General features: G+C 43.6%; 1 protein-coding gene across 3 annotated transcripts in view; it reads left to right on the plus strand.

Moving 5' to 3' along the window:
* The window catches only part of TMCO4 (transmembrane and coiled-coil domains 4), an 84541-nt gene that overhangs the window by 41960 nt on the left and 25924 nt on the right, over positions 1-16657 (plus strand). For all 3 annotated transcript variants that reach the window (XM_044995900.1, XM_044995902.1, XM_044995901.1), the window contains 4 exons: positions 67-203; positions 5013-5097; positions 10935-11052; positions 13985-14102. In XM_044995900.1, coding sequence (XP_044851835.1) covers positions 67-203; positions 5013-5097; positions 10935-11052; positions 13985-14102 — 458 coding nt within the window. The remainder of the gene's footprint in view (positions 1-66; positions 204-5012; positions 5098-10934; positions 11053-13984; positions 14103-16657) is intronic.

Genomic DNA, 16657 nt, shown 5'->3' on the forward strand with positions numbered 1-16657 from the left:
TTTGAAATTGTCCCAGAGCTGCCCTGATTTGTAACTTTGATTTCCCGTTTGCTTTGTACCTCCCAGGCATAGTGACAGCCCTGACATGGCCGGCTTCACTTCTTACTGTTGCCAGTGTCATTGACAACCCTTGGGGAGTGTGCCTGAATCGATCAGCTGAAGTGGGCAAACATCTGGCACAGATATTGCTCAGTCGACAGCAGGTAATTGGTTGAGGGGACAAAAAATGGCTCCAGTTATTACAGCTGGAAGGACTGATATCTTGGGGAAGCTCCGGGGTCTGATGTTTTACAGCATGCTAGTCAAACAACAGGTGGTATTTGTCCACGGGGAAGAAAATGAATAACAAGCTGAAGAATGCAAAATTGAGGCACGAGGGAGACCAGCATATATCTCACTCTTCCATGCAGGGAATGGGGGAGAACATGGGTTGATGAGAGGCTGCCTGCAAATGTTGGTTTAATTTAACCCAAACCTTTGCTAAATGCAGAAGAGGTCAGGCAGCAATCAATCTAATAGAGAAAGAGATTGTAGCAGTCCTTCGAAATGCTTATGCACCATTCCCTGTGTCAGGCCGACAGACCCGGTCGTCAGGATCAAACCAAGGACGTCTGGAGCTTAGTGCAGGAGCCTCTACCGCATGAGCTAAAAGCCAACTGGCTGTTAGCTAAGGCTGTAGAGCAGACTCATTAATTGCTTTCTCTCTCTCTTAAGTGGTCTTGGTGCCACTAGATGGGGCAGAACACCACACCCAGGAAGTGTGTGGGTTATACTTGCACACAGGGCTTACAGGCGGAGTCCAGTACTGAAGGGCAACAAACAAAATCATTGCAGGGAAAAAGCGACAAAGACTGTTAGCCTATAAGGTGCCACAGGACTCTGTCACTTTTTACTGATCCAGACTAACATGGCTACCCCCTCGGATAATTGCAGGGGAAGTTTAACATGAGACGTACTGTGGCATCGATATTTTTGTCACACCCCCGTTTAATCCAGGAAGCTTGGTGGCACACTGGGGTAATAACAAATCTAGCTTTTCACTGCCAGAGACCTGGATTCAGGTCTAATCCAAGTCAGAAATGCAAATTGGTGTGATTTGTCCACTTGGCCGAGCTCGACAGTGGGGAAGTGAAAGCAGAGGATGAGGAGGGGGAGAAAGGAAGAGAAAAGACAGACAGCTGAAATACCCATCAAGAGGTAAGAGGGATCGGCAGAGTGGGGCGAGGGAAGATTGCATAGCACCTACCTGCAGCAAGGACCAAATTCTGCTGTGAGCTATGTTGGTATAAATCTGAAGTCATTCCAGTGAAGACACTGGGTCTTACGTCCTTACTAATCCCAAACTGACACAAGCCCGGAAATTCACCAGGCTTCATTTTAAAATCATTATTTGCAAAACCAACCGTGGAGGGGAGGGGGGGAAGTAAAGAACTGGCTTATTCTAGAGGCAGCCACCTTTTGCCAAGAGGAATTAAATTGGGCACAGGTCCTGTTAGCCTGAATTCTCCTCAGCTAGCCCCCATTTCTATTGGGCACCCAAGCAAAAAGTTCTCGCACCATGATCCCTGCTTCCTCATGGCACTGAGGCAGTGGCATAGAACTGGCTGGGGTTGCAGGGTATTAGTCAGAGTCAGATGGATGTTGTCTCCTCCAGGAAAGTGCTTTGTAGGAGCCAAGGCACAATTATGTTGAGTGATTGTCAGCTCCTGCTGGACGCCCCTGGAGTAAAAGTCAAGGGAAAAGAGGGAAATAAAATGGGAGGTGGAGAGGGAAAGAAACAGAAATGCAGACACAAAATGGAGGGGAGGGGGGGTAGTGGATGAAGCAACAGGTTGTGAAGGAATAAGATTCAGCACATAAATCCGAAGGAGATGGGGAAGCAGAAGAGCCTAAGGCCAGAACAAACAACAAGAAAAGAAAAAGGAGCCAAATAGGCACATGGGATGGATTGGCACTGAAAGAAACAGCTCAGTAAAACCAGCCTTCCTGCCAAGTCGTCGTCTTCATCCACAGCTGACAAACTTGAAATTAAACTTCTGCCCAGGTCCTGCCGTTATTTGCTATGAGTACAGGCTGATCTCTGTGTTCATCTTACAGCCACACTAGTTCAGTATCTATTGTAGATGAGCTATTCAGGGCCGAGAGGTAAAGGGAGACATAGCCAAACACCGGAATGTCATATAACTGCGTGAAACAGGAATGTAAGCCAGCAGAGTTGATTTCTAATAAAAACACAGTGCCCAAAAGGCAATAATAAAGGCCTGGTGTGAAGTAAAGATTTGCCCAAGGGCATGTGACATTGTCTTTTAGCTTTAGTTATGGTTAAAGCACAAAATCCTGCTGTGCTGGAGAACCTAAAACTAGTTAACAGGATGTTTCTGAACCCTATTATACCTGATGTGTGTTTAGCCCAAGGAGAAGGCACTTCTGACTGTTAAAATCCCTCCCTGCTTGATTTCATAGAAAATCCTATTAAATGTATTTAAGGTAAAATCTTGCTCATTGAAGTAGGATGCCCACATCATATTTTCATGGTGACCCCACAAGTAGCAGCCATACACCCTTCCAGCTAATGCTGCTTGAAATAATATTTGACCAAAAAAATTTCTGCCAAAAAATAGGGCTTCATCAATTATTTTGCAGGAAAATGTTGCTTTTCCAATGGGAAATTTCAGAGCAAACCAAAATGAAAAATTTTCATTGAGTTTCCATTTGAAATTTTTATTTCATTTGGTGACTTTCGGAAACAGTTTGGGTTTTTTCAATTTAAATTAGGGCTGTCAAACAATTAAAAAAATAATTGCAATTAATCGTGAGATTAAAAAAATAGTTGAGATTAATCACAGTTTTAATCATGCTGTTAATAATAGAATACCAATTTAAATGTATTATAAATATTTTGGGATGTTTTTCTACATTTTCAAATGTATTGTTTTCAGTTGCAACACAGAATACAAAGTGTTCAGTGCTCACTTTATAGTATTATTTTTATTACAAATATTTGCACTGTAAAAAAGATAAAAGAAAGTGTTTTTCAATTTACCTCATACAAGTACTGTAATGCAATCTCTTTATCATGAAAAATGTAGAATTTTTTTAAATAGCTGCATTCGATAACAAAACAATGTAAAACTTTAGAGACTACAAGTCCACTCAGTCCTACTTCTTGTTCAGCCAATCACTAAGACAAACAAGTTTGTTTACATTTACAGGAAATAATGCTACCTGCTTCTTATTTACAATGTCACCTGAAAGTGAAAACAGGCTCCCAGCTGTTATCTCTCTTGTTTGAGACTCAGGTGCGTCTCTCTCCTGATCAGGATTTTTCCACGCTGCACAGTTGCTTGCCTATACACAGTTGCCAGCAAAACAGAGTGCCTGAACAAGCCACCTTCTGCGCTTTGCTTTCTCTCCAGAGGCTATGAATAGCATAATGGCTCACAGTTATAAGTTACCACACAGTTCTTCATAAGCAATCACATTTATTCTTAAGGTGAAAGCATTGCAGAGAAAACATATGAAAACAACACAAGAACATACATGCATGCTAAAAAGCTTATCACAGGTCATCCCATCTCCCACCTTGGCTCTGGTACGTGTCAGTCCTTCAAAACCCAGAGATGTTTTTTTTTCCGTGACTACAAGTTCAGAACAGTCTCAGGTTGAGAGCCAGAACCACTAGTTCAGTCTTTCCTGTATGCATCTTGGGCCTTTGATCTTGGCCTCATGTAATGCATGAACAGCAGACAGTGGCTCATTCCCCAAGGCATAGCTTCAAAAGGCTGGGGTTCTGCATAACCGGAGGTAGGGAATTTGCACTAAGCTCTCCCAAGATAGATATTCCCCAGGAAAATCCCTTTAACATTTTCTGTTCCAAAAGACCATTCTTGTCTGGCACATTATTCACAATAGTCCTTTGAACCCCCAGGACTCACATCTGTCACATCTCCCACCTTGAGAGGTTACATAGAATCCCGGCCCACAATACATCATTCATTTCATACAATGGACCCCACAGACACTTACATTTAATTAAATAAGATCTCCCAATGATATTGCAGAAAATTGCCATATCTGTCACACAGACCACCACAAATCCCCAAGGTTGGGAACCTCCTTAACAAAGTCCAACACATGTTCAGTAGAAGGAGCTGAATCCTCTAAACGGTTCCCCATCAAACCAGCATTAGCTCTGGTTTATCTGGATTAAGTTTAAACCAGCTTGCTCACATCCATATCTCCTCTTGGCTAGAGCTGGTAAATTATCTGTTAATAGAGGCTAGATATGCATACACCCCGCTGTTTGCCTTTTCATAGAAAATTGGCTGGCTGGCAGTGTTACAAGCCATGGGAGCCTATTTCATCTGCCAGGTCTATTAACCCTGCAGGCATCGGAAAGGCATGGCACTGCCTTTTCCTCTTCATCTCTGCCAAAGATGGCATTACATTTCATTTCTTGGTGGTTGGGAGCCCCGAGAGAGAGAATGCTTTTGTAAGGCGGAAACAAGTTTCTCTCCTTGCTAGGAAAATGGCAGCAGTATTTTATGGCCCTGAAATTAATGGCTTGGGGTTGGACTTGATTTCCTGCCTTGAAAATGTGTTCCAACACCTCACTCATTTCCATATTGTTATATGGGGCTTTGCATTCTTTGAAATTAAAATAGTGGCGGTAAGGTGCAATGCATAGCAAATGGACCATTCAATTTAAAGGAGCTTCCTTAGACGATGTGTGAGAAGCTTGATATTAATAAAGCAGGAAGAGTGCATTTGGACCCTTATCCAGCAAAGCACTTAATTTTAAGTTAAATGTAACTGTGTTTAACTTTAAGAACATCAGTAATATCATTGAAGTCAACGGGACGGCTCACGTACTTACAATTCAGCACATGCTTACATGATTTGCTGGATCAGAGCCTAGGCGCCCCCAGTGGCCAGCCCTTTCTTTCCAGGTCTAGCAGACTGTTTGAGAGCCATACCATCCTCATTTGTGCCTGTGTCTCTTTGTTCCCTAGGGCAAACGACCTGTCACTTTGATTGGCTTCAGTCTGGGCGCAAGGGTCATTTACTTCTGCCTGAAGGAGATGGCTCAAGAAAAAGGTAGAGTCCAAACATTTAACACTCTTATTTATTTTTCCATCACCGTTTTTTTTTTTTAATTCAGTGCTGGTAGAAGTTATCATGCCAACAGCTCTGGAGATCGAAGTCCTCTAGAATAGCCACAGAGGGACAGCACAGCCACATGGCATTGCCTTTGTGCTTCACAGCCTGACCTCGATGGACAATCTCTAGGGTTAAGTAAGCAGTTTAGTCTCCAGGGCTCATTCAGTCCTTGGGCTCTTTGCTGAGACAGTCAACAAAGATGCTAGTTAGTGGTGGTTGTGGAGCCGTGTACACAGCTCCTTAAGAAAGGCCAAGAGACTCTGATTGCGTTAAGCTGGAGGAGATACAGATTAGTCTGATACAAGTTATCCATTGGGCCACCCTAATGCATAAATGGAACATTCTAACTGAGCTACCCCAGTGCACACAGCTAACAGGACACCCCAGCTGGGCCACCCCAATGCACAGGCCTCATTAGGGCAACAGGCACAAAGCTCACATTGCATGGCCTTCAGAGGGGTACATGCATATTGTTCCCTTCCTTGGCCTCACAATACAGACTACTCCTGTCAGTAGCAGAAATAACCTGGTCTGTGGACCAATAGAAGGATGTAGACATGCTGAAATGTATGGACCGCACCTCCAGGCCTTACACCCTGCCCTGGGATACCCCTCCCCAGCTCTGACTGCAGAGAGCCTGTGGAGCAGCATCTCTGTGGGTTTGAAGGGAAGCAAGAGTCAGCATGGATAGTTTCTACCCCACTGATCCCCTCCTGGCGACAGCACTTGGATTATGTGCATTCCATGCCAGTATGTGGCTGAGAGTATTTACTTCCTGAGGTGCAGTCTAAATAGAAACCTACAAAACAGTTTTGACATATGTTCAGAATTTAATTCTGCTGTCTCCGGTGTAAACCTGGAGTAACTCCACTGACTTCAGTAGTTACTTCATATTTACACCAGGGCAATTGAGAGCAGAATTTGGCCTTCCATCTGCAAACAGCACTCTTGACGTTCTGTGACATTTGTCTGGTGAATCAGTCTGTGAGCGGCCCACGCTTCGCTGTGAACTTGGCAGAAGATGCTTCGCCTCTATTGGACGCTCTCTGTAGTTACTATATCCGATCCCATGAGTCGTCCCTCCCGTTTAACTCATTGAAATGCCACTGTCGTCAGCTATTTTCATGGTAATTTTTCCCTAAAATCGAGCATAAAACCATCTGTCAATTTGTTACCAATTGTGGTTTTGTTTATTAATAGATTCTAGTCTCAATTTAGAAAAAGAATCAAGTCATTCTGATCAGTTGATGTAAATTGAATGTTGGAGTTGAGTCAGTAGTGTGTGCTTATCCCTCCACCTACCTGGCCAATTTTATTAATTAACATTTGCCCTCACAGAATGTAGCTAATAAGTAAGGAGCTTTACACTGGCAAACATTCATTAGTAGGTGTTGGCAGGTGGGAACAGATTAAACCAGCATGAGAGGAAGAGGTCAGCTTCCTTTCTGTTTACAGCTGCGGGCCAGGACTTCTCTTCCGATTTAAAGTGCACAGCCCCTGAAATACAAGAGGCCAAATTCTAGTCTTTGTAGCACCAGACTGTATCCTAGTGACTTGATTAGAATCACTCTGAGTTTACCCTGGTAGAACTGAGTTCCGAATCTGGCCCCAGATTTACTCTTTTCTCCTCAGTGCCCTGAAAATGTCGGGCCCGTAATGTTTTGAGGCTTTCATTAGCCGTTAATAGCCCTGCGGTCTCTCTCAATGAGACTGCACAGTACTATAGCTAAGTAACATGTGAAAGGTTATTTGCCATTCTAAAGAAATCTAAGCATCATAAATACATCTTGTAGCAGCCCCCCCACAGCCCATTGATTTTCAGTCCTTTAATTGAATTATGAAAGCTGAGCTGTTTGTGGGACTAAAAGGAATGTGTTTAGTGCAGATTGCCAATGCGTCCTGCCAGTGCACATTCCAGCAGCAAGCCACAGAAGGAATGGCGCAGCCATCTGGGTCTGGACTCTGAAGACGCATGCATAATAAATACAAGGCCCAATCTTGCAGTCCTTTTTGTATACAGTCTTACTGGCAGTTTCATGACCGTATAAGAATAGAATGTGTGCGAAGGGTTGTAAAGAGCTTCAGAGGACCGTGATGAAAATTCATAGATGCGAAAGACGTCCAAATCAGGAGACATTAAAAAGATTGTGACAGCCATACGATGGGGGTAAATGAGATGGGGCATGATGGAAGTATATTAAAATGGCATAGAGAGGAGGTGAGTCCGGAGGTCCTAATAACCCTTTCTCCTAATACAAGATCAAGGAGCTATCCCATGAAATAAAGACAAACAATTAAAAACTGATAAAGGAAATAGCTAAAAAATGCTTCATTAACTTGTGGAACTGCCCAGGGTGATATTTGAAGCCAGAAGCTTCATGGGAGTAAAAGAAGGATTATGCACATACATCTGGTACTGGCTGCTATCAGTGGCAGGATACTGGACTAAAAGACCACGGGTCTGATCTTGTGTGGCGGTTCCTATGTTCCTAGATGATTAATAAGTATATCCACAGTTAAACTAGAGAGGGTAAAAATTGATAATGGATCTCAGCCCTGATACTTCAAAACATAAGCCAAGCTGGCTTGGGTTTAGGAAGAAACTTCATCCATTGGGTAGGTTATTGCATAATTGTGTGTTCTGGGCTTTTGTGCCTTTCTCTGAAAGCTCTGATGCTAGCTACCATCAGAGATAGGGTAATCTAACTGTGTGAACTGCTGGTCTGGTCCGGTATGGCAAGCCTGTGTTGCTCTGGGATGGAAAATGGTACCTGTGCCTTCTCTGGGGACTCAAGTTAAAATGAATGATAGTTTTCAGTGGCTGTTTCAAACATTTTATTTAGGCTTAATAGTTATGTTACTTTGCTAGGCAGGTTTGCCAGTTTGCATTAAATGAGTAGTTTTTACAAACAGTAATAGTACTCATAAATAATGCCTTGCATGGATATCATCCTGAGGAGCCCAATGAGCTTCACAAACTATAAATTACAGAAACACTGCAATGCAGCCAACCAGCAGTGCAAGGAGTGCCCAGCAGTGGGCGAGGAGGGGAAATATTGCCCAAAGATACCTGGACAAACCCCTGTTAAGGCAAAACCTTTAAGGGCATGGGATCGTTAAAGCACCAGAGAGCAGACCGGACCTTGGCTTCTACGATGTCCTCAGAAAGCAAATCACCTGTCAGACATCCAGTGCTGAGACTGCTTGGCTCATCTAGGCCTCCGTTCAGGACAGCACTTATTAATGTGCTTGACTTAAATCCCACTGGAGAGCTTAAATCCCACCTAGGTCAATGGGTATGTCTACACAGCCCACAGGTGTGAGCCTCCCAGCTCAGGTCAAGAGGCTCGGGCTAGCTGGGCTCATGCTAGTGCTCTAAAAAGAGCTATGTAGCCAGCGCTTTGACGTTGTGATTCAGGCTCTGAAGCCTAGGGAGGGGGTGGGTTCAGAGCCTGAGCTCATGCCCACTGGTTCGAGGTTTTAAGTAGCACTTAAGTGATGCATATGTCTTGTACCTGCCCCTCTACGGAGGGTGGATTTCACCTGAATGGCACAGTAATGCCCTGTGTGTGTGTAACAGTTCCAGACCTGGGAACATGGCAATATCTCTCCCTGCCCCCAGAGACTGCTCCTAGCCCCAGGCTCAGTGTGCGCCTCATGGGCCTTTTCCAAGATTATTTGCCTGTCAATTGGCAGTTACTGCCTCACGGCAAGCAAATACAGCTGCTTTCATCGCAAAACCCCTTTTTAGTAGCTAGCAGGCAATGGGAATTGCCAGTCCCTGCCCCATTACTCTCCTATGAAATCCCAATATAAAATTGTGTCTTATCTACTAAGAAGTTGGCCAAGTGGAATAAAAGCCTTTTTTTCTTTTTACACATCCTGCCAGAATTAATGATGTTTCTGAGTCAGAGGCAGAAGGAGGCTGTGAAATGTATTAATCCCAAGAGGGATTGACTGAGGGTAGAATCTTTTCTTTTCTCATATTATCTAGAATCATTAATTTTTCTTTTCCCTGTGCACATGGGCTTTATTATTCCTTATCAGTATAAACAATTTGTAGCCCCCGGGATAGGTATAATTAACTAGCGTGGTAGTAACCATGCAGATCAGTGATCTATATATTCTTAAGCGTCCCTCTTCCTCCATAATCATTCAAAAGAAATGAATACACAGCCAAGATTGAGCATCTTCATTTCAAACAGGAACAGAATAGAGCAAGGGAGGGAAAGAAACCAGACTTTCCAGTGGTTAGGTCCAGTCTTCAGGAGCCTGATATATGAGCTGCTTTTTCTCGCTCTTTCAATTGACCCTACGCTAGAGACTGGAATTATTGCCCTGTCCACATGGCTCTGTTTTTTCATTACCCGTTTACTGTGGAAGCAGTAGTCTCATTGCCCGTCGAGTTAAGCTAACAAAATCGAATCACTGTTTGTTTGTTTTTAATGTGTATGAAATTTGCTTCATAATTAAGAAATGAAACCAACAGCGCTCATTTCAGATTGTCATCGGGGGGGTGGAATTTACATCATAGTAAAACGGTGTAGAATAATGCTCTCTGCAGGGGGCGCCAGGTTATTATTGCTGTTAGAAAAAGGAAATCAATTGCATTGATTAAAAATCTATCCAGGCAGCGTCTCCTTGGCCTTGACTTGGTGCGGTATGTAATTGCTTTCACATTTATTTCCTCATAATCCCAACCCCCTATTCTACAAACCAGGTACACTATCCTAAAAATGACCAAAACCCACGTATGCTGAGCTGCGCTCTCCAAAGGTCAAGATTCTGGTTTTGGCAGAATAAACTCTTCAGGGCAGGGACTGTCTTTTTGTTCTGTGTTTGTACAGCACGTAGCACCATAGGGCCCTGGGCAAGGTCAGGGGCTCCTAAGTGCCGCCATAATACAAATAAATAATAATATATATGGGACTCTAGTTAATAGAATTCCCAGTCATATCAACATACAATTACTATATCGGAAGGCACTTCACTGTCTCTTTTTCACAACTCTACATAAACGGAGAGTCAGTTGTTAAAATTGCACCTTCTTTTTTGATACATACTGTGTAATTAAACATTTATATCTGTTGTTTCTATAGACCTCATATGCGTGCATGCACACACGTTCGGATTTTAGTTTGCTTATTAGGAACTGATATCAGCTTTCTCTAACCCACGATGCTCTGGAAGGTGAACTTAAAAACCAGAATCTTTGTGTCCCACCCCCAGACCGAGACTGCCTTGTGGAGCTCTGTCCTGGCAATAGTGAATATATCATAGCACCTTTTTAAACGTTTTTATTGAAAAGCACGGAAGTGCTGCCCAATCTTTCTCAATCTGTCGCTTGCTTCTACTGGGATTTCTTAGCTGCAGTTTGTCCACTAAGAATAAAAGAGGAGCATTCATTTTGATCAGACTCAACACACCTTTTGAGCAGATTGTGCCCAGGGAGTATGAAGAGCTAAACTGCTTCAGAGTTGTGATTGGGAATTGCCACTAGGAATTCTGTTCTCGGCTCTGTTGTCATCCATTCAGTGGACGAATGCATTACCCGGGCTGGTCAGGTGGAAGATCTTTTTAGTTTATCTTTACAAATGAATCAACAGAAATAAAATTTTTCTCCAATGTAAGTGAATTACACTAAATATATTCTCATCCCTCAGAGGGCAAGTCTCACTTGTCTGTATCATATGTACATAGATGCATTTTCTGGGCTGCCTTCCAAATCCAAGTAACACCCTTTGTCTTGTGGGGGGCTGTTCCCATCTTTATAGACTGTGAGGGGATCATCGAGGATGTGGTCCTGCTGGGAGCTCCAGTGGAAGGAGATGCCAAGTACTGGAAAGCTTTCACAAAGGTGGTGTCGGGCAGGATCATAAATGGCTATTGCAGGTCTGTACATGCACAACCTCGATGTCTTATTATGGCTGGGTCACTGTTAGTGGATCTTTTATTTATTGCTTTTGAACATTTTGACAGCCCCAAAGATTGAAGTATTAAGGAGCTCTCAGTAGAGAACCATCTTCTTTAGAAGTCATTACGTCCATTACTTAGATTTGAAAGTCTTCAGGAGGCAACGGAAGGCTGTTCTGTCTTGGGCTTTGATTAACTATTTATGTTGAACTTTAGACTGGAAGCCTGTGCATATGAAGGATTTGGTATTTAGGGACTGTATTTCATTTGCACTTACAGCTGCTTTATGACACTCTGGCAGCGTAAAGAGGCCTCAGACAAGGTGTAGATGTAATTTACATCCACTCTAAAGCCTCTTAAAACTGTCAGAGTGGTGCCAAAGTGTAAATGAGAATCCAGCTCTTAAATTCACAGAGGGTATGTCTACACTACAGCAGCACTGCTACTGGACTGCAGTTATGCTGCTGTAGCACTGCAGTGTAGACCCTTCCGATGTCAACAGAAGGGGGTTTTCCATCAATTGTACATAATCCACCCTCTCAAGAGGCAGTAGCTAAGTCAACAGAAGAATTTTTCCATCAACCTAGCTGCATCTAGAGTGGCAAGGCCAACAGCCTTGAGCAATATAGCTTAGGTCGATCTAATGTTTAGGTGTTGACCAGGCCTGAGAGCTAATTTGTGGAATTACTTGTTTTTAACATATGTTAAAGCACCTAATTGTCAAAACCTTAACAATGATGCAAATTTGTCTACAAATAAGTATACAGAGAGAGAGAGGGGTGCGTGTTAATATACAATATATTCTATTATTTTACATACCTTAAAATGATGAGAAGAGAGAAATTAAGATCACAAGCACTTGAGATTAAAACAAGAAATCTTCATTACTCCCATCCGTATGGCTGAGCTGAGAGATGCTGCTTTTGCTAATTTTGTATCGTTGAGGTTTTATAGATGCAGGATGTGTATGCAAATTACTGCATTTCTTCATGTAACATAGCAAAAAAAGCAACTGCTGTCTCCTGTACAGTAGTTTCTGGGGGATGTTTCTATTTTCCTCTAGGAAGCCGTTCATGATTAGCAATTTACGTGTATAACTGAGTTTGCTGTAGTGACTATAGATCATCCCAGAACTGCAAAAACAACCTCTCCTTATTTCATTGCAGAAAGCATAGTATATTCATTTCCTGTAATATAAGAGAGATAATTTTGTTATCGTTTCAGACGTTGACTGTGCTACTGAAATAAAATGGCCTGCGTGTGTATAATTCAAGTTAGTCTCTTTACTTTGGCAGGCCATATTTCGACTGTTCAACAAACAGCGGTTAATAAATTACAGCTCAGTTGCACACAAACAGGAGTGAGCAGGGGATGATATTCCAGATAAATATCCTAGTACATTTAATCTCTAAAATCCCACGGGATGCTGCAGCTGAGAAGCACCAGGTCTACATGAAGGGTGATGTGAGGTGCTAATTGGAGAGCTATGGGGTGGATTTCGGTGAGAGTATCTGAAACATGAATCAGGGAAATATGTTATTTCCTAATAAGACATTCACGTAGATCTGGAGATGTGATGGTTCCCTGCCTTGGTGATTGCATAAATATTGAGCCAGATGGTGGTGGATCAGAAGTAACTTCATGGAAGTTTATGAACTTACATTGGTGTAAAACGGGTGTGAGATCAGAATCAGGCCCATTTACTTGAGTTTCAGTTCACACCTCTCAACGTTGACGTTTCAATGAACCAAACATCTCAAAGTGAAAGCCAGTTGAAACTGCTACACTGGATTTCATATCATCCGAACTACCAATGTCCTGTGATCACCCTGTAATACCATAAGTCAAGCCAAGTTTGCATGGCTAAACCTTTCAAACAGCCTGGTCTGAGTAATGAGTTAGCAACAAATACAAAACCGAGTGAATTTCGTGTGGCCTTGGGAGTCTTGCACGCATTTGGCATAGCTCCGGGTGGGCTTTATTCACATCTGATAGTCAAGGACAGTGGTGAGAGTGAACAGGCACAGCTGGAAGTGGCAGCTCTTAGAGTAAAATTCACCTGTGCAGAAGGCCAGCACAAGGTTCTATACACCACTGCAGTCCTACTTAAGCCTTCATCATAGAGCTCAGTTGGATGTAAGTGATGTACAGGCTTTGTGCCAGCTCTCTGCACTGGGGAGAATTTCACCTTTCCAAGTGCCAAAGGGTACAGCGCATAGTCATTTTATCAATCTTTAGACCAGCCATGCCATCTCTGCCCCACCACTCAAGATTGGAAGCACAATCTTGCTACTTCTCCTATTAAAAATCTTATATTTTCACAGCACCTTTAATCCAGAAAGATCCTAAATTACTTTATAATTTGCATATATGTCAGCAGCCACGGTGCCTGTACTCAATATGTTTACAGATGCTACAGGCTGGCAAACTTCTACGTGTTAACGTATTACAAGGAGATTGTCCAATAGTCGAATAGCGAATAGTGTAGCTGAAGTCAGTGTATCTTAGGTCGACTTACCTGGCCGATTTTATAGGGACAGTCCCGATTTCAGGTTTTTTTCTTATACAGACTCCTATTACCCCCCACCCCCATCCCAATTTTTCACTTTTGCTGTCTGGTCACCCTACACTCCCCCATCAACTCCGCTTCCGCCTCTCGTGAGCTGGCGTTCCGGAGTCAACGGGGAGCGGGATTAGGGATCAATTTTATCGCGTCGACGCTAGACGCGATAAATCGACCCCCGATAGATGGATAACTACCCGCCGATCCAGCGGGTAGTGAAGACCTGCCCTTAGCTGGGCTGTCTGGTCCTGTCATCTCTGTCTTTTCCTATGTTCCCCGAATGTCTTTGTGCATTTTATCAGTCTTCCAGCAAGGCTTATTAATACCTCTGTTCCATTTTCCTCCTAGGGGAGACTGGCTGCTGAGTTTTGTCTACCGGACCGCCTCTGCTCAGCTCAACGTTGCAGGCCTTCAGCCAGTCAGCCTGGATGACAGGAGGATGGTTAATATGGATCTTTCATCTGTAGTGAGTAGCCCTCTTCATTTCCTTAGTATTTCACTCTGTCCGTACCGGTCATAGCCTTGTGTTCATCTTCCATCCACCTAGCCGTGTCTACACCAGGGACACTTAGGGCACTACATTTTTCACAACCCTGGGGGATGTAGCTAGGTCAATGTAATTTTTAAGTATAGATCAGGCCTAAGAGGAGTGAGTGACTTTGTGTAGTCTCTATTCTTCTCTCTATATGTGCACAAACCTCACGACTCCATGACTTTACCATAAACTCCATGTCAGATAAGCCTTAAGTCTGGCCCGACACCTAATGGAAGCTATGTAACGTTGTAGGGAGTATTTTGTTTCCATTGTTGCTTTTTAAAAAAAATTCTGTAACATCCTGCACTGGAGAAAATGGTGTTCCTATCCCATCAGATCCTACAGGAGTGGCATCACTTTCAGAAAGACAGTGTGGCCTGGTGCGCTGTCTGCACTTGCTCTAAACTCAAACACTGAGGCTCGGTGGTGCTGGAACTAGAGATGCCGGAAGTGCCGCCGCAATCCCTGGCTTGACATACTGCTAACTAACACCAAATACCTGGTTGTCATCAGCAGCACCCCCACTGTAAAAGTTGTTCCAGCTCCCCTGATGAGACCTGATCTACGCTTAAAAACTGAGTGCCATAGTTAGGTTGACCTGACCCCAAATGTAGACATGGCTAGGTCAGTGGAAGAATTCTTCCCTCAACATAGCTACCACCTCTCGGAGAGCCCGATTAACTATCTCAATGGGAAAGCCCCTTCCGTCAGTGTAGGAAGTGGCTATGGTATGGTGCGTCAGCGGCACAGCTGCAGCACTGTAGCTGTGCTGCTGTCACGACTGTAGTGTGGGTGTGGCCTGTGCCTACTCCCCAACAGAATACCCCACTTGTGAAATTTAACAACCACTTCATACTCTCGTACAGCCCCTTCACACTTGCACACAGGATCCCACCAAACTATCTGCATTCCCCTGCCCACCACTAAATCCATAAACTGCTTTCATATCCCACCTCACTACTACAGTCCCCATGGCATGAAGACTCCAGTACCCTGTTACTTACACCACCTACACAATTCTGTAATGAAATGATGCAGACTCAGCATACATAAGCACCTCTTTGCTTTGATGACATACACGGGGGATTCAGATCCTGATCTCCTCATATCACAAATCACAGCTCTATGATGTTCCTCAAACTGATCCCCAGATCTCTTCATCTCATCACAATCGCAGCCCTTCCAAGCTGCTCCAGCTTATTCCTTCGCTATTCAATACAGCTACACTAACACAGTGAATGCAGTTGGAGTGCCTGCAGATCATTCCCAGGAGCTATTGCCAACTGCAGGTTATCTTAACTTTATATTTCCTGGTTCACAGAAGTTTGAGTTTTGCTGAACCTGACATTCTGGAAGGACGCGAAATATCACCGGGCGTCCTTAACTCTTCTTTAACTAAGTTTTTGCCATTTAGTTTCCAGTATGGTCAGAGACTGCTTGCCAGCTACTAGTACTCTTGGGGACCATGCACGGCCGCCTAGCCCAAGAAGGGAACATCTGCAAAGTAGCAGGGGCCCCCTACTTTGTCTCTCATAATTCGAGCGCCGCTATGAGTAGGGACCAGGAAGAACCTGCAGTCTCATCTAGCTGGAGCTTTAGATGGTCTTGAGGAAGTCATTTGACCTTGTGCCTCAGTTCATCCGGCGGGCTTGTCGGGTTCACAGTTGCAGTGCTACAGCAGGGATTAGTACGGCTGGATTTGAGTTTGGAGTTACAGAGCTCAGCGATGTTTGTGACTGGTTTGATGGTCTTGAATTTCTAGGGCAAGGTCACAGTTGTGGCTTAGTAGTTGGATTCTGAGTTTCCAGGGAACAGAGAAGGTTTCTGAGTTCTGTCCTATAGATCAGGCATCAATTAGATTCCCCAAAGCTGCTTAGTGTTGTTAATGCTAAACTGCTGTTAGGGGTGTAATGTCTTCAACACTATTCAGCTCGGTTGCCCTAAGCAAGCTAATGACATAGATGCCTTCCCTTCCCTCCGGGTGACCTCCTCTGCAGATTTATAGATTATAAAGTCAGAAAGGGTCACGGCGATCATCTAGTCTGACCTGTATAACACAGCCATAGGACTTCCCTAAATTAATTCCTGTTGAACAAGAGCAGATCTTTTAGAAAAACATCCAGTCTTGACTTTAAAATGTACACCTTATTTCCAGTCTGAATTTGTCTAGCTTCAGTTTCCAGCCGTTGGATTTTGTTAAAGATTTTTCTGCTAGATTTACGGGCACATTATCAAATGTTTATTCCCCGCAGTAGGTACATATAGATTGTGATCAAGTCACCCCTTAACCTTCCCTTCGTTAAGCTAAATAGATTTAGGCTCCTGGAGTCTGTCACTGCAAGGCAGGTTTTCAACCCTTTCATCATTCTCATGGTCTTCTCTGACCCTTCTCCAATTTATCAACATGCTTCAGATAATCAGGAAGAACACAGCTTCTGCACACACATTCACAGCAATCTTGGGATCACAATCTACTATGACGTAGC

Source organism: Mauremys mutica, chromosome 21 (genome assembly GCF_020497125.1).
Source record: "Mauremys mutica isolate MM-2020 ecotype Southern chromosome 21, ASM2049712v1, whole genome shotgun sequence".
Classification (NCBI taxonomy): Eukaryota; Metazoa; Chordata; order Testudines; family Geoemydidae; genus Mauremys; species Mauremys mutica.